The following is a 17,857-nucleotide window of genomic DNA, read 5'->3' as shown; positions in this document are numbered from 1 at the left end:
GAATGACTTAACTATTAATTTAGTTCCTAAATTATTTTTAAAAAATTTATTTAAATTTTAAATTTTGAAATGCTTTTATTAAGTCTTACAATTCTTAAAACTACATCAATTTAATCATTTTCATTCAACTGAGAGACTGACGACATTAGAATACATATTTTAACAGTTTAAAATTATAAATAATGACACTCCAATATCTGAATATTTTTAACGGGATTAACCTTACCCCATTTTGAATCAGTTTATTAAAAAAATAAAGAATTAAAATAATTTTTGTAGGAAATAAAAGATGAAAATGAAAAAAAAAAAAGAAAAAGAGAGAAGCAACAACTATTAATCTATTATTCATGAACTAAAAAATCTGGCAATTCCCGCTAGTCTCTCACATAACACATTATCTTGTAACCTTGTCATACTACTGAAGCCTCAACTTGTCCCATTCTACTCCCCTCGCGGCAATGGAACCTCTCCACCTGCATCTTCAGGGCCACCCCGCGGCTCAATTCCGACCAAACACCGACAAAATCCGCCGCAGACTCATCGAAAAGGGCGTCCAACCAACCCCAAAGATCGTCCACACTCTCCGCAAGAAGGAAATCCAAAAACACAACCGGAAGCTGAAGGCCCAACCCGCTCCTCCCCTCACCCAGGCCCAGGCCCAGGCCGCGGCGGAGGAGCAGCACCTCGAAACAATCAAGCGCGAGTTCCGAAGAGTCATGGCGGGGAAACCCTGGGAGGGGATTCAGAAGGTCGAGTTCTTGGAGAAGGCGAGGAGGCCAGAAAGGGACTGCGGAGGAGGAGAAAAGCTTAGGAGAGAGAGCTTGACGGAGCTTAAGGAGATGTTCGAGGCGCGGAAGATGGATGAATTGAAGTGGGTTTTTGATGCTGATCTTGAGATTGACGAGGTTTGGTTTGATGAAGGGTATGGGGCAAGGGGCAAGACTCAGAAACGCAGCGAGGTTGAGGTTATAAGGTTTCTCGTTCATAGGTGAGTTTCCTGATCAATCTCCTTAATTAATTGAATAAACCGTCAATTTAATTCCTGAATTATCACTGTTCGAGTGTATTTGGATGGAGAAATTTAAAATTCTACCAATTTTAAATTCTAACAATTTTAAATAATTCAATTGAAATTCTTTTATTTTCAAAATGTGTTTGGATAAAAAAAAGTTAAAATTATGAGGGTATAAAAAATGAATGAAAAAAAAAACAATATGATTGGCCCGATATTTTTTTTGAATTTGTATAAATTTAGACAAAAAAAAGTAAAACTGTCAAAATGGGCCAGGCCATTGGGCCACTGGGCCTGACTGAACTTTAATAAATGAGGCCCATATAGAATATAAACTGGCCCAGTCCAGCCCATTTTTCTCGCTTGGCCCAATGGACTGATTGGGCCGCTTATTTTGCGACCCCTAATACCCCACTAACATTGAGCGACTAGTTTGAATAATTTTTAAACAGTTGAGGGACTAGGTAGCATGATGTATAATACTCTAGAGGTTACTTGTATAATTTCATTAGTTTAAGGATTATTTAGGAAAGAGAGTGATACTATAGAGACCGAATTGATGGTTTATTCTTAATTAATATGTTTTTTTTCTTGGAATTCCATCAACTTAATATCGTTGTTATTGTTAACCAATGGGGATTGGGTCCAGCGAAAGGAGCTTGTCTCTCTCAACATGGCGAATCAACATTTGAATCCTCATTGAGACTTTAGAGATACTGACATTTAGTATCTGACTGTGCTTCAAACAAATATTGCACTAGATTTCTGTGGGAAACCAAAAAATAATGTCTTTGTTAAGTTATGCTTTTTTTTCTTTTGGATGTAGGCTAAGTGACAAGGAGATTACTATGAAGGATTGGAAGTTTTCAAGGATGATGAAGATGTCAGGATTGCCATTTACCGAGGGACAATTATTGAGGATTGTGGAGCTGCTTGGTTTTAAACGTTGTTGGAAGCAAGCTCTTTCTGTGGTTCAGTGGGTGTACAATTATAAGGATCACAGGAAGTTTCAAAGCAGGTGAGTTTAGATATTTGACTTGGCTTACTGGCATTGTTTTTTAAGGCTCCTTGAGAAATCTGTGTTGTGTGTGGTTTTAAATTTTGGAGGGAGCGAGATTGATGCCATGGAATGGCTTTTGTTAACCCATTGTGTTAATGAATGGAATGGGAAAGAAATTAAAAAGAATGAGATAGGTTTTAAGCACTCTGCTGGTGCAACATTCTTGTGCTGTATTGTTTCAACCTAAATTTGATGTGGTGCTACATAAGATGAATGTTTTTTTTATCAGTAATTGGTGTAAACTATGTGGATAGTACAGGGTGCTGATTGAGGATATCTTGAGCCTGCTATATCAAATTATAAAATAATATGCATGATTAATTCTTGACTGTATAACTTTGTTGTTTTGTTTACATGCTCATTGCTTGGCATTCTCAGTCCTCTCTTATGAAGAAGTTAATAATAATTTTGTAGGTTTGTTTATACAAAACTTCTTTCAGTTCTTGGGAAGGCAGGCAGGCCGAATGAGGCCCTTCAAATTTTCAATATGATGCGTGTAAGAATCAAGTGCTTATTTTATTTTCCACACGAAGGCTTGTCTATAATTGTTGTTGGAATGTTTCTCTATTGATTTGCTTTCAACTTATTCAGGAAAGCATCCATATATATCCTGATATCGCTGCATATCACAGTGTTGCTGTTACGCTTGGTCAAGCTGGTCTTCTAAAAGAGTTGCTGAATATTGTGGAATGCATGAGACAGAAACCCAAAGCATTTATGCATCGCAAGAACTGGGATCCAGTTCTTGAACCTGATGTGGTTATATACAATGCTGTAAGACAGCAACTATAATTTATCATATAACTTTCTAATGAATGCCGTTTTTCAGATTGATTGAATCATCAAATTTCTTCAATTGCTATTAGGTGCTTAATGCTTGTGTTCCATCAAAGCAGTGGAAAGGTGTGTCATGGGTTTTTAAGCAACTGAGGAAAAGTGGTCTAAAACCTAACGGAGCAACTTATGGACTTGCAATGGAGGTAATTACAGGATTACAGTATCTGACTCCTAGTAATTTATCAAGTGTGTATATACCGTAATATTGAAACAGGAAGATACAATGTTACTCAACTATTTTTATTTTTCTTTACAAGCTGAATCTAATTGAGAATTGCTATTCTGAATCTGTCGTTCTTGTGCTATCATCTTTAGACTGTTTTGTCACTAACAAGTAGCAATTTAGCTCAGTATAGTTAACTCAGTTTCATGCTATGTTTAAAAAATAAAAAAAATTAAGCAAGATCTGCTGTTCTTGGGAAAACTGGTCTCGCAAGATCTATTTCTCTGATTTGTTAAGATAATTATTTTGTTATAATGTGATTAATGCTATCTTCCCAATGTAGATGCATATTATATCCTTGTACAGTAGCTCAGATTTCCACTATATTCACAAATTAACAAGCTACTTTTAAGTTATATTTTGTCCCAGAGTCTTTATGGCTGAATGGGAAATTATTTGATGAAGAAAATGTTATTATCTTCAGATGTTATTACCCTCAAAGCATGTTTATATTCAAGTCTTATAGGTGGTGCTTGTTATAAGGTAATGCTGGAATCGGGCAATTATGACCTTGTCCATGAGTTTTTTGGAAAGATGAAGAGAAGTGGGGAAGTTCCAAAAGCCCTTACGTATAAAGGTAGTTCTTTACTTCCTTGGTATTATTTGCTACTGATATTTGGCAGCTGATAGCCTGATATATATTTTATCTCACTTCTGTAGTGTTGGTAAAAACCTTCTGGAAGGAAGGTAAAGTGAATGAAGCTGTGAAAGCTGTCAGGGACATGGAAAGAAGAGGAGTTATTGGAACAGCCAGTGTATATTATGAACTAGCTTGTTGCCTTTGCAACAATGGGAGGTGGCAAGATGCTATTCTGGAGGTACTGTGTTTAATCTCTTCGAGTAAACTGCCAAATCTGGCTTTGAGAATTTTGGTGGTGGACATATTAGGTGCTGAGAACTTAAAATCTACCCTGTGGTCGCCAACAAACCATGAAAGATGGCTACATTAGCCTTAGGTTCTGGACACATTAGTCCCTAGAAATGACTAATGTGGCCATTGGCCAATATTTGTTGTTCCTTAGGGTAAGTTTGGATAAGGGTTTAGGTGGGAAAAAGAGGGAGGGAATGACTTATGGTTAGGCTTTCTATTGTTTGGGAGTCTTCTAGAAAGAGGGAAAAGGAATTAGGATTTACAATAAAGTCTCCAAAACCCTCCCTTACATACTTTTGAGTTCCCCAAAGTGAAGGGTTCAGGGAAAAAAGTATACTAGTTTAGTTATGTCAGTTTTTGTTTCTTTTTAGAAAATGTGAAATTGTAAATTTATATTGTTATTAATCGTTGTAATTTACTAATCCTTCATTTCCTTCTTTTTGCATGTATGTGGTTAGATGAGCATGTAGCTAATATAAATCCTTATTAAGATGCATTGTCCTTGAATATGGCTGCAGGTTGACAATATTAGAAGTCTTCCTCATGCCAAGCCTTTGGAGGTTACTTTCACTGGCATGATTAAGTCTTCCATGGATGGTGGACATATTAATGATTGTATATGTATATTTGAATACATGAAAGAGCACTGTGTTCCTAATATAGGGGCCATAAACACAATGCTGAAAGTTTATGGCCAAAATGATATGTTTTCTAAAGCCAAAGTTTTATTTGAGGAAGTCAAAGTAGCCAAATCAGAATTTTATGCCACCCCTGAGGGTGGTTATAGCTCTGTTGTCCCAGATGTGTACTCATATAACTCAATGTTGGAAGCTTCAGCTACTGCACAGCAATGGGAATACTTTGAGCATGTGTACAGAGAGATGATTGTTTCTGGCTATCAACTGGATCAAGATAAACACTTGTCATTACTTGTTAAAGCTTCAAGAGCTGGCAAGGTAGAGAATGTACTTCCTTATATTAGATCTATGCTTATTTTATATTTCTGCTCATAGTGTCATATCCTATGAAGTGTGTTACATTCAAATTATATATGTACCTAACAGTGCAGGTATTTCATCCATCAATTCACTATCATGGTGAAAAAGACTATTTTATTTTTTTTATTAGTGTGAGCGCAATTTTCATAAATTATTTTGTACTGTGTACAAGCATATGTATAAAGCTTGAATGAATAGTTCAGCTTATACGTAAATATATTTAGGCTCCTGCCCATGATCTCAATAGAAACCTTTCTTTAATCCTTTAGAATCAGAGTAACATTTGTTGGATGATTTCCAGAATTAATTAAATTCAACTGCATTTCTTACTTACTACTAGTGGCCAGTCAGTCAATGGAACCACAAAAAATACGTCTCAGTGGTTTATTTACTTTTATGTGTTCTGCCAAACGTTGAATTTGATGACATATTTTGGTTTCAATGCAGTTGCATTTACTGGAGCATGCATTTGACATGATTCTGGAAGCTGGAGAAATTCCTCACCATCTTTTCTTTTTTGAATTGGTGATTCAAGCTATAGCCCAGCATAATTATGAGCGAGCTGTTATTTTAATCAACACCATGGCTTATGCACCATTCCGGGTGACTGAAAAACAGTGGACAAACCTGTTTAAAGAGAGTGAAGACAGAATTAGTCTTGAAAATCTAGAGCGGTTGCTGGATGCTCTTGGTAATTGTGATATTGTTTCAGAACTAACAGTCTCTAATTTAACAAGATCATTGCATGTTCTTTGTGGATTAGGTACATCCAGGAACTTCTCTAGTATAATCCCTTTTGGAAGTGAAAATTCTGTCAATGGTCTGAATGAAGGAATTGATGATGATGGAAATGTGCCAAAAATTTCCAGAAGAATGATGATTGAAGGTGTTGAATCTAAGAATGACATTCTTGTTGCTAGTTACCACACTGAACCGGAAACTATTGCCTTTAGTCGTGATCAGGTCAATGGAGGTGATAATAGTGATGTGATGGTTTTCAGGCCTCAAAACTCTTATATTGAAGATGGAAAAAGTTTATATGCTGATAGTCTGGAATGCACTGATAATCTGGCCCTTGACAAGTCTTCAGATGAATTGGATGAGGAGCTCTGGGATGATGGAAGCTCTGAAGATGATGATGGCGAGGGAGTAATTGACAAGCCCTCAGCATATGAAATATTAGAAGTATGGAAGGAAATGAGAGAGGAGGATGGGAATTTGTTACACTCTGAATCTGAACTTGGATGTGGCTAGTGATTGCAAGTTGTTTTAGTGTTTACATATGCTAGGTGAACTGTAAACAGGGAGAGGAAGATGCAACAATTTTCATCGTAAATTAGCTTGTTCTGATCTAGTCCAGTGACATTTGGTACGATGTTATAATTGGAACAAGGGAACAGTTAGAACTTGTAAATGTTAGCAAATTTTCCCTTGTCACAATTTTTTTGCATGAGATTGTAATAATGGTATCGTACAGTGATTCAAATATATTTTTAGTCTCTTGATTAAATATATAATAAATTTTAGATTTATTTCTTAATTTTTTTAGCTTTTGGTTCTTCATTATATTAAAATTGGTCAGATTCAGTTCCTCCCGTTAAATGATTGCTGATAAGTGTTGTGATTAACAGAAAGCCATGTAGACTAGTACGCACTACGCATAGCCAAGTAACATGTTACAATACACAATAGTCACAATTGTTTCCCTAAGCAGCATAGATGAACTACGATTGTTAATAAAGAGCAAAATACTATTCGCTCCCAAGGTTTTTCAAAATGGCATTTATCTACAACTTAAGCCAAAAAGTATTGACCATTTTCTAAATTTGGAACAGATGCTTCCATACACTTCACACATACATTGTCGCATTGGCCTTTGTATGGGCAAAAAATCAAGCCAATAGATCAAGGATGTTCACAAATATAATTTTGACAAACTTCAAAAGGAAGTCAATATATTACCGTAATATAAGAGTAATATGGCGATGTCTTAGAACAAGCATTGAATATATGATCTGCATGTCAATGACAATCCATATTGCTATTTGAACACCACTAAAAATTGTTTTCCTTCATTTACTCTACGCGGATGTCAATCATTCCATTACAGCAAAACATGGCTATTTCCACTCTTCCGTTACTGCTTTGTAGCTTTCCCCTCATTGTCTTTATAAGAAAAAGGTAAAATAAAAATAAAAAATAAAAAAGGCTGTTATTGATTCCTGACAAAATGTTTCATGAATCATCCTGCATATTCCAGATTTACAAGCCGAAAATTATGTACAGTTACGAAAAAACTGGCCGGAAGCATAGCCAGCAGCAGAACTATCATCTCAAAGCTAAGTCTGCTGATGATGAACATGAGTAAGTCCACACTATCTGAGAAGAATTCACAAATATTAAACAGGGTTAACTAAAAGAACTAATGGAAATTACCATGCAGCATTAGCAGATTATTGCTTAGAAAGAACTAAGAACTAACAGAAATTCCATCTATATAGGCATCAGAACCATGGGGCAATGATTATAGGTTTAAAACTAAACCGACAGATAACAGAAACTACTTTACAAATTACAGACATCAGAATAATGCTCATCACTAATTAAAGCTTAAAAAAATGCAGTAACTAACAAACCTAGGACACTTTCACAAGAGATGGACAGAGTTACTCCTGGGGTGTTTTTGTGACTGTTACGTTACTTTCAATTCCTAATCCATTCAATGAACAGAGTTTTGTTCCACCTTGATAAACCTATTTGGAAAGTCCAAACTCCCTCTGAAGGTTAAATCCTCCAAGTCATTCCATGTTGAAATGCAAAATCGAATTGGTAAGTAAATTATGATCTTGAGAAGTAATAATGCAACGGAATAATTTCCAACGAATTTTCATCATTTATGTTATCTCAGGGTATCTTACATGAATCAAAATACCCTTACATACCTCAATGAAATAAAGTGGCTAAGAAGAAAAATTGTCATCTTAACGAAATTTCTCATACTTCGTTGTTGCAGGCTAGCATGCCTTTGCATTTCTAGGGGGGATGCTGCTGTATATAGGCACACTAATTTAGGATAGAATATCTTCATAATACTCAGATTCAGATTATATCAGGATAGACTTTTCATATTTTCCATCTTTCACTTAATAGGTTTAACCTATTCATAGTTTCCATCTTTCACTTAATAGGTTTAGCCTATTCATAGTTTCCATCTTTCCCTTAATATGGATTAGAGCCTGTATTAAATCATCATCAAATAATTTTCATGTTTTCCTTGTCTCCACTGCCACCACTTAGGTTGGCAACCACATCAAAGAAGCACCGTCTCTAGATCAGACCGTTCTTGAAACCGCACAGCCAGCATCCTCCTTGTAGCACCACTCTCATATCGCTGCCAATGAGCACCCCTTTCAGGCCCAGTGGTCAACTTTCCCTAACCTTGTCCCTCTTGGGGGCTATTTGAAAGCTCTAATTTCTCCTCTTTGAAAAGGAAACCAACAATGCCCTTTTTTCGTCATCTATGAAGATAAAAGTTCCTCCTTCTAGTCCTTGGGTCCCAATAACCTCCTAACCTTGCTAGATTCATATCAGGTTGTGTTTTTCATTGCTAAGGATTAGGGTCTATTATATTACTTACAACATACGGAGACTAAAGGTGGTGCCAGCAAATAGGTGTTGCCTTCCTTCCTGTCATCGGGAAAACTAAGAAACTTGGGCAATTTCCCAGGTTTGGCTTCAACATAGGCGTCTTGGACATTTGTGTTTTAGTGTCTGTAAGTCTTTATTTCCTTACTTGTTTACAAAAGAGTCAGTCAAGTCTTTTTTTACTCTTTTCATTGTGATATTTGTCAATTTGCATAACACCATCGTGCAACATTTTTCCTTAGTAATAATAGAAGTCTTAAACCTTTAGATCTTGTTCATTCTGATGTGTGGGGACCAATTACTACCTCTACTATATATGGGGCTAAGTGATTTGTGTTGTTTATTAATGATTGTACTCGTGTCACGTGGATATTTCTCATAAAAAAAATAAATCTGAGATTTCTCAAAATCAATTTGGAAAGTATCAAAAAGATTGCAGTCTGATAATATAATGGCACTAAGTATGTGAATAAAAAAATTTCCAAATTTCTCAAATGGGGCTGCAAAAACGAAAAACCTTCATCTTGAAATTGCCAGAGCTCTACTTTTCCAGATGATTGTTCCCAAAACTTATTGAGGAGTAGCTGTCTTGACTGCTACGTATCTGATAAACAAGTTACCTTCTTGTGTCCTGAATGGTTAAGCCCAGTACAGCACATGTTATCATTCTTTCCCTCCTCTCCTAACATGTCTAGTCTCCCAACTCATGTCTTTGGACGTGTTTCCTTTGTTCACTCTCAGTCACACCGTGGAAAGTTAGGTCCACAAGCTATCAAATGTATTCTCATTGGTTATCCATCAAACAAAACAGGATATAAGTGTTATCACCTTCAAAATCTTTGTGTCTATGTCTCTATGGATGTCACCTTTCATGAAATTGAGCTTTTTATAAAAGTCCTCAATTTCACAGGGAGAGTAGTCTAAAAGTTGAGTTTTTTGTGGAATCATTACCAATATTTTGAATCCTAGATAGCGGCACATAGTGGCCAGCCTCAAAAAATGCTATAGTGGATAGTGAGATAGCAACTATTGTGAAATTTTCTACATAATTTATATAATCTATACTATACACAAAAATTCTCAAAAATGATAAAAATTACTCAAAATTCATGATATTCACAATCAACAATAAAAAGGCATATGTCTTGAACAAAACAAACAAGTAAATACCAATAAAAGTCAAATGCAAGTTTCCTAGATAGGAATCATCAATCACCACTGTCATCTTCTAAATCCAAGTTTTCTTTATAATGTTCACTACTATTGTAGTTGTAGATTTCATTTGTGGAAATTGAAATTCCATAGTAGAGACTGTTAGAAATTCATGATCAGTTTGGTAAAAAACTGTGCTATAAGATGTTCTGAGCAAATTATCCACTTGGAGAAAAGTCTAACCACAGACAGATCAGCCTCTAATCCAGTAACCAAGAACAAAAGGCAAAATAAATAAGGATGAGAAGATTCTAAAGGAGTGACTACTGAAGAGTGCAGAGAACCAGCATACTATCGGAATAATTATGATGTGATAAGCATTCTAAACAGGAAAATAAAATTTAGATAAAGTTATGACCATCTCATATTTTCATCCACAGGAATCAAAATAGATTTCTTGGTGAGGAAACTACCAAATATGAAGCATTTTGCATTTTAGCGCCTTCATTGCTGCTTTTGCAAACACTTGAGCAGCCTCAGCCTCAGCTTCTGCAGCCTCTGCCTCCCTAGCTGCTGCCTCAGCCTGTGCAATTGCAGTCTCTGCCTCCGCAACTGCTTTTGCAGCCGCAGCAGCTGCCTCTTGAGCTGTCAAGCCCTTCACTTTTGATATCTCTGCATCAATTTGGGATTTTAAAAGGATGTTGACATCATCATTCTTATGTGCTTCTGAAGGATCTTTGGGCCTGTCTTCCAAAAGTACCAATGAAGAGCATCTTCTTTTCTCAGAGACTGTTGAACTTGGCGCAATCCTGTACTTATGCTTTTCCTATCAATAGATATGCCATACACAGGATCAACTTATCATATATTGAATTTTATTACTTGCCAAATGAAATGTCACAAAGAAAATATGTTTACTGTATGGGGCAATTTATCAACTCAAATACAATTCTATCTCACAAAAGAAAATGCCAATATATGCACATTGGAATTGCCACAAGAGAATATATATCTAGTTATCTATTTATATCTATAATGATATGCTAGGCCCATTCTGCAAGTATATAGGAGAATGCTGAGGAGAGAGTTGGAGGAAAATGGGCCCCAAAGGCAGAGGAATCAATATTAGGAGGGAATAACAGAAGGAGGTTGTGCAAGAATTCCCTTGAGTGGTTGATGCAAGGGTGAGCTGAGGGGTATCCCAGTCTCAAGGTTATTGGGGGGCTTTTCTATCTTCTTTTATTTGTTTTCACCATTGTAAGGAGCTTAGCTCCATTCCATCACTGTTTTCAGATTTCACTCTTGTTTACTCTGTTTTAAGAGAATCTATCAATACACTATTCAGTTTCCTATTCCAATTGTTCAGTCATAACATGATATAACCAATCATTTTCATTGCCAATCATTTTCTTTTAATGACTTTCAGTAACATCAAATATTTGTCACTGTGATACATGAAAAAAAACTTCAATATCGCCTTCAAACCAGATTGACTATGTCTATTACACAGGTTTGCAGGAAGAGCTTTATGTGCTTTGCTACAACAGTAACAGATAGTGAAACTACCTTGATTATTTTGCCACTTGCCACCATATGCTTCAGTTTGGCTGGCAGTAGTTTACTGAGATTTGGTGGAAACCGATATTTTTCCTAAACACATGAAAAGTTTCAGAATTACTTGCAGTTATGCAGACAAGTATGTAAACAATCATTATATTGCTAGTATTACTTGTATTGACTATTCACCAATGTTCCAAAGCTAAATCGCCGGTCATTTTCAAAGAAAGATATCCAGCATATAGCATAGTATTAGTATGATTGGTTGAATTTATGATATTTTCTTTTAACCAATTGTCAATAGAAAAAAAATTAGCAGGTTGTTACTGGCCAGGTTAAAGCACATACAATTGGTTCATTAAAAATCAAATAAATAAAATGAAAAGATGTTACTTCAGTATTCAGTAATTAGTTTTACCATGTGATGTGAGTAACATGATCATAGCTAGTTGAAATTACTAGCAATTAACAAAAAATTATAGCACTTTATGGACCTAGGAGATAAATATTTCCAATTAGTTTCAAAGATTTATGATGCAGTGAGATCAATCACAAAGGAGGCTGGTACAGAATTATGTCTAATTTAAAACAGATAGATAATCCATCAATCAATATAAAAGTTAAATTGTTAGTTACTTTAGGGGAAAATAACATTTATTTATTGAGTCAAAATGCAAAGCAATTCATTCAGGAGGGGAAAGGAAGAGGCACACAAAGGCAAGAATTGAAGTAATCTATAATAGCACCAAAATTTTGATGATCATATGCTTATTGGGATGTTTAGATCTTATAATCATTTGTGAAGTGAAATAGAAATACCTCTATGAAAGAAGCAATGGCAGCCTTGTCAGAACCCTTTTGCTCCTTCATGTAGACAATTGCCTCTAATATATGATTATCCACCAACCTGCCAACATTACAACTTTCATAAGTCAAAAGTATATATTGCTGCATAATTTCAACATTCAGAACAAGACCTGTTTATCAACTATTTACAATTGCAACTTGCAGGTAGAGCCTATGTATAAATCAATGAATTTGTAATCTAGAATTAATGCACACTGGAATATGACAACATTAAGATAAATGTACCTAGCATGAATTCCTTTAGAAAGGAGTCAAAGTACAAAAAACATTGCTTTAGTATTTTCCTACAGCATGCATACAAGAATGGAAAATGTTTAGTGAACATCAAAATGGACAACAAAAACTTATTTCCTTTGATTTTGAGGTGTGTGTATAAACAAAAAATAAATAAAAAAGCAAGAGATAGAGATATTTGTATATGGGGTCACATACGGTGTCAATTTTCTGATATTCAAATAATAGAAGTGTCAAAGAATTGCAAATAAGCAAATAATTTATCTAACGATATAATATTTCCCCCAAAGTAGAAAAAGCAGTGGCCCATTGTGTAACATGGTCTATGATCTTTCTATTCCTATTTTTCTTTCTTTAATCCAGATAGGTAAGGAAATCATCTATTTCATCTGTGTTTTCCATGCTTAGAGCAGAAACAAACATCAGAAATGACAATATTTGTTAGGAACCAAGAATTGAAATGAGGAAGAAAATAAAAGATTTTATTGACTAGTAAGAAAATAACAAAAAATAAGACAGAAAACTCTCCTCCAAGGATTTCCCCTTCACCAAGGATTTCTCCTTTCACAAAGAGCTAATGCTTAATCTACAAATGAATAAGATCCCCCTCTCTCCTATCCTTCTTTCTCTATTTATATCTAATAAACCCCTCTAACTAACTAACTAACTAACTCATTAGTATTCTAACTATATTAACTAACTCTTCCTTCTCCTTATATCCTTACAATACACCCCTCCTAAAAATCAACCTTGTCCTCAAGGTTGGAATCTGAAAACTGGAATTGCACACGGAAACTTCCTAAAGTTTTGTCTGATTGCTGGAAGACAACTGCACCCCATGTAGCTTAACTAGGAACGACCCACTGCCGCTGCATGCAAACTGAGGTCCGATGGCTTCGGTGGTGGGAGGGACAAGGGTGGACTCCATATAACTTTAATCAGCTTGACTGGCTCAGTACATTCCTTCTGCCTTAGCTCCATGGCTAAGTTGTCAGCCATAGATACAACAAAATTTAATGCTAAAGGCTCACCCAACAAGTTGACATTCCAAGATTCCAGCACCATTGTTGTTCCAACCACCTTCATGAATGATTTTTGTTTCACCATAACAATCTTTTTATGGAAATCTAAATCTTGAAAACAATGTGGCTTGGTTGAATCACCAGCTTCGACTTCCTTCTTGTGTAATTGGGTTATCAAGAAAATCATCTTCGTAGCCCACATTTGTCACTCCATTTTCCTTGTGTTTCTCTCTCTTTATCGATGGATCAACTTCTTCCTCCATAACCTTTTCAATCTTTTTTTCTCTTGCTAACTTTGCTTCATCATTTTTGGTTTCTTCTCCACCACAAAGGGTGTGGTTCTTGATTACTGAACCTTCTTTACTTCTGTTTTCTGATTTCAAGAACTGCAATGGGTCACTGTCACACTCAAAACTGCTACCCTTTAAATTAGTTCCCCCTTCTATGCTTCTATCAAAGCTAGGTAGTTCCACCTTTCTTGCCCAAGAACTAGCCTTTGCTTCACTAAATTCTGACCCACTTCCCTCCATGCTATTTTTGTCTTGTTGAGAGGCATGGGAATCAACTTCTTCATTCAATATCTTGCGCAACATGTGTTTCCGCTCTGAAATGTTGGTCCTCCCTTTCAAGAACTCTGTAGAAGTCTCCCATTTTTTGATGTGGGTTTCTGTCTCAGTTGGCTTTTCTTGCTTCAAGATACTCAATCTTTCAAAGATGTGGTTACCATGGCGATCTCCAAATCTTTTGATCAAAGCTGGGGAAAATGATTCCCAATCTGAATCTGGGTTGTTTTGGCTCCAAATGTAGAACCAATGTGTCGCAACACCCTCCATGCTCATGAATGCATATTGCAACTTATGGAACGAAGGAATTTCTTGTACCTCAAAGAATTTTCAGCCCTAGCAATCCAACCAATTGGGTTTGTCCCCATGAATGCTGGCAGCTCCACCTTCTTAGCCCAAATTTGCGCTTACTCTATCTCTAACATTGGCTTCCCCTCGAAGATCCGGCAGGTCAGACCAATTTGTTAGGAACCAAGAATTGAAATGAGGAAGAAAATAAAAGATTTTATTGACTAGTAAGAAAATAACAGAAAATAGGAGAGAAAACTCTCCTCCAAGGGTTTCCCCTTCACAAAGGATTTCTCCTTTCACAAAGAGCTAATGCTCAATCTACAAATGATAAGATCCCCTTCTCTCCTATCTTTCTTCCTCTATTTATATCTAATAAACCCCTCTAACTAACTAACTAACTCATTAGTATTCTAACTATATTAACTAACCCTTCCTTCTCCTTATATCCTAACAATATTTGAATGCAAATTAGTCTAGAGATTATTCATTTATAAAAATTGGATGACAGCACACAGCTATATGCAATCTTAGAACCAAATACTTTTAAGGGATGCAGCATCTACAAGTTTAGAATCTCCGGATGCTATTCAAGAACAAAATTAAACAAGCACTATAATCATGAAGCTAATTTCTTTTCATTAGATAATAAATGGCAGATATATTTAACTTGATCTTTTGTAACCTAGATATTTGTTCTTTCAAATTGGTAGATTGCAATGGTCCACCAGAAACTGCCAAGGGTTTAGTATCAAGAACTTCATCATGTCGAACTACGGTACTCAAGGCCATATGGTTATTGTCAATTTTGGGGGCTGGCAGGTTCCTTTTAAGAGCAAGCTTTGCCTTCTGCCGGGATCCCCATATCGCTGTCACGTTTATATTCCTCCATTTATCCTGTTCACAGTTCAAAGCACATATACTAGTCAAACAATGGTATGCCACAACTTTGGAAATTTTATTGAAGCAAAGGACGGTAACATTATACTGATTTTATGATGCAATAGACATATGATCATTTGGCTAGTGCAATTGTAACCTACCCAACCTGAAAGAATAGAAATTTCCCACATCATGCTAGGCTGTTGAGAAGACATACCTTAAGATCTACATTCGAACGCATATGCAAAATGGCACTGAACTCAGGATCTGTAAGTATGGTGCGCCATTTTCCTGCCCCATGCTTGAGTACACCAGCTTTCAGTGCCGCTTCTTCTTCCGCAGTCCATTTCTGCTTAGGAGCACCCATTGAAGGAAGCCTACAGCTTTTTATGACACTTTACCTCTTTGCTTCTACTCTAAAGGAAAGCTTGGAAACTTGGTAATTCCCTCTTCTACTAGTGCATCTTTGAACAAGAAAAAAGCTGACTACTGTTGACCAACAAACAACACCAACAAGAAAAGAAAAAATCACTTGTCAACATGTGATTTTCAAGGTTCATAAATAAAACAACAAATCAATCAAATAAATAAAACTCCTTCCACAAATCCCAAATATTGACCTTAACTCCCATATTCACTTCAATCTCATCCCTAATATCCCAATGTTCAATTACGTAGGTGGCAAAGGGTATTATATAACATTGTAAGAAGCAAGTAGAAACATTTTTGCAATGTACTATTGAAATGCCTGTGCTATTACGCCTCATGAAAGCTCAAGGTTCAATTTTGGACACAACCCAGAATAATCTAGCATTATGCATTACGTAAAATGGAAAAATCTGAGGATTTCAACGTCCCAGGTTCAAATTTCATTGAATCGATCAAATGAAATTCAGGTTGAACTAAATGACAACGAAAAGGAACGGCTTTTTTAGCTCACAGGGACAAAGTAACAACATTTGAGTAAAGAAAAAAAATCACAACAGCGACAGCAACATAAACTAGAACCACATGCATTCAACTGGGAAGAGAAATGGCACACTACACTTCTGATGAATGGCAAAAATTACAACTTTCTTAGAGAGAAAAAATGAAAAATAAAAAACCAAAGGGAGAGAATGAAAAACAGAATCGGTGAAGAGAGGTGTACCAAATCACTGGGCGAAGGTGAGAATTGGAAACGTTAAAGTATTTACACAGAGAAATTGAATTAATCCGAATGATTTTGCCAAAAAACAAAACCAGAGAAGAATGAGACATATGAAACGAGTTCTATTCAATCGAGGCAAAATATAAAATAGAATAAAAATGTCTCTTTATTTATGTTTCTGATTAAAACAGGTCATTTAGTCGGGAAAATATAAATATAATAAATATTCTAAACTTTCTAAATTGTCCTCTGAATACATGAGGAGGGTAGACGATTAAGAAGGTTACTTTATTTAATCTTTTTAATAAAATGTGGATTTAATAAAAAAAATTGTGTAATTATTTTAAAAAAGAATCCAACTCAAAATGCACAAGTTAAAATTAGTTGATAAAGTATTAATTAATTTTTATATTATATAAGAAAAAATAGGTGACCATGTTATCTTAGTTGAGGTTGAGAAACTAATATATTGAAAGATAAAAATTTATTATTTAAGAATTTGACTCAATGTATGGAGATTTGTTTTATAAATATGATATATTTAATAATCAATTTAAGAATTAAAATATAGTTTAAGATTAAAAAATTGATATCAAACAAAAATAATTAGAAATGAGGTATAATTTAGTTGGTTCAACATGGTGCATAAGTGTTATAAATATCTTAATATTATCTTTAATTCTTACGATAAAAAACCAAAAAATAATTATAATAATTTAATAAGTAGTTTCATATTTTGAAAAAGGGGAAAAATATGTGAATGTTTTGGACTTTGGTATAAGCTTCATCGTTTAAGGGGTAAGAGTGACCTAAGCTCCTTTTTAGTGTTGATGTGAATGTTTTGGTATAAGCTTCATGGTCTTAGGATAAAGGCTGACAACCCAAAGCATTTAAGTGTGTGATATCCTCTTCATATTAGATTATGCCTACCTTCGTAATAAGTTTGTTCCTTATATTGTTGGACGATCCTATATCATGATATAGTTATCTTTTGTAATCTTTATGGTAGCAAGCTAAGTCATTACAACTTACAACAACAACAACATGTGTTTCCACCACAAGTGATACTATATTGGTGCCTCACATGCACATGATAAGAGTTTGTTAACCATCGAGTCTACAACTTAGAGGGCACTCAATTAGCAAATGACCCAAAGGATTTGTTTTGATATATCAAAATAGTCTTATTTTGCTTAAAAATCAAGGCCAAAGGTAGTTTATAAAAACCCTTCTCCTTAACCCAACAAGATGCATTTTACCAAGAACAAAATCATGACAAAGCCACTAAGCACCAAAGCGAACAATACCTTGGATAAGCTGACCTTAATGATGCTAACTAACTTGAGGGTCAAAACATTGACACTAAAAGGAAGGGCCTAAACTACACATGAGGGTTGGCAGGCTTCCTAGTCCCTTAACCTCGACTAGAGGCTATTGTTCCACTATACCAAAATAGTCTCTCATTGGTTATGAATTAAGGCTAAGAATAGTTTATA

At 35.4% G+C, this 17,857-nt stretch overlaps 2 protein-coding genes across 4 annotated transcripts; one reads left to right on the top strand and one right to left on the bottom strand.

Annotated features, from left to right (window-relative positions):
* Positions 1-353: 353 nt before the first annotated feature.
* LOC114393829 (pentatricopeptide repeat-containing protein At5g67570, chloroplastic-like) lies at positions 354-6,533 on the top strand. Its single transcript, XM_028355289.1, has 9 exons — positions 354-988; positions 1,839-2,030; positions 2,487-2,568; positions 2,664-2,846; positions 2,939-3,052; positions 3,616-3,709; positions 3,793-3,950; positions 4,522-4,959; positions 5,449-6,533. Exons 1-9 carry the CDS (start codon positions 459-461, stop codon positions 6,253-6,255), a joined length of 2,598 nt encoding a protein of 865 aa, XP_028211090.1. The 5' UTR covers positions 354-458; the 3' UTR covers positions 6,256-6,533.
* Positions 6,534-6,981: 448 nt separating this feature from the next.
* On the bottom strand, positions 6,982-16,511 carry LOC114394004 (telomere repeat-binding factor 2-like). 3 transcript variants are annotated; one of them, XM_028355539.1, is made up of 7 exons: positions 16,362-16,511; positions 15,429-15,700; positions 15,000-15,226; positions 12,175-12,262; positions 11,365-11,448; positions 10,272-10,624; positions 6,982-7,380 (listed from the first exon to the last, which is right to left on the bottom strand). In XM_028355539.1, coding segments are annotated over exons 2-7 (903 nt in total). In that variant the 5' UTR covers positions 15,579-15,700; positions 16,362-16,511; the 3' UTR covers positions 6,982-7,379. The 3 variants fall into 3 exon arrangements, with proteins under 3 accessions (XP_028211340.1, XP_028211343.1, XP_028211341.1); XM_028355542.1 differs by having other exon boundaries at positions 15,015-15,226; XM_028355540.1 differs by lacking the exon at positions 16,362-16,511 and adding an exon at positions 15,832-16,287.
* Between the last annotated feature and the right edge of the window lie 1,346 nt (positions 16,512-17,857).

The sequence above is a fragment of the Glycine soja genome, chromosome 17 (assembly GCF_004193775.1).
Source record: "Glycine soja cultivar W05 chromosome 17, ASM419377v2, whole genome shotgun sequence".
Lineage (NCBI taxonomy): Eukaryota > Viridiplantae > Streptophyta > Magnoliopsida > Fabales > Fabaceae > Glycine > Glycine soja.
The sequence above is the reverse complement of the archived record's forward strand: the minus strand, read 5'-3'. Positions and strand labels throughout refer to the sequence as shown.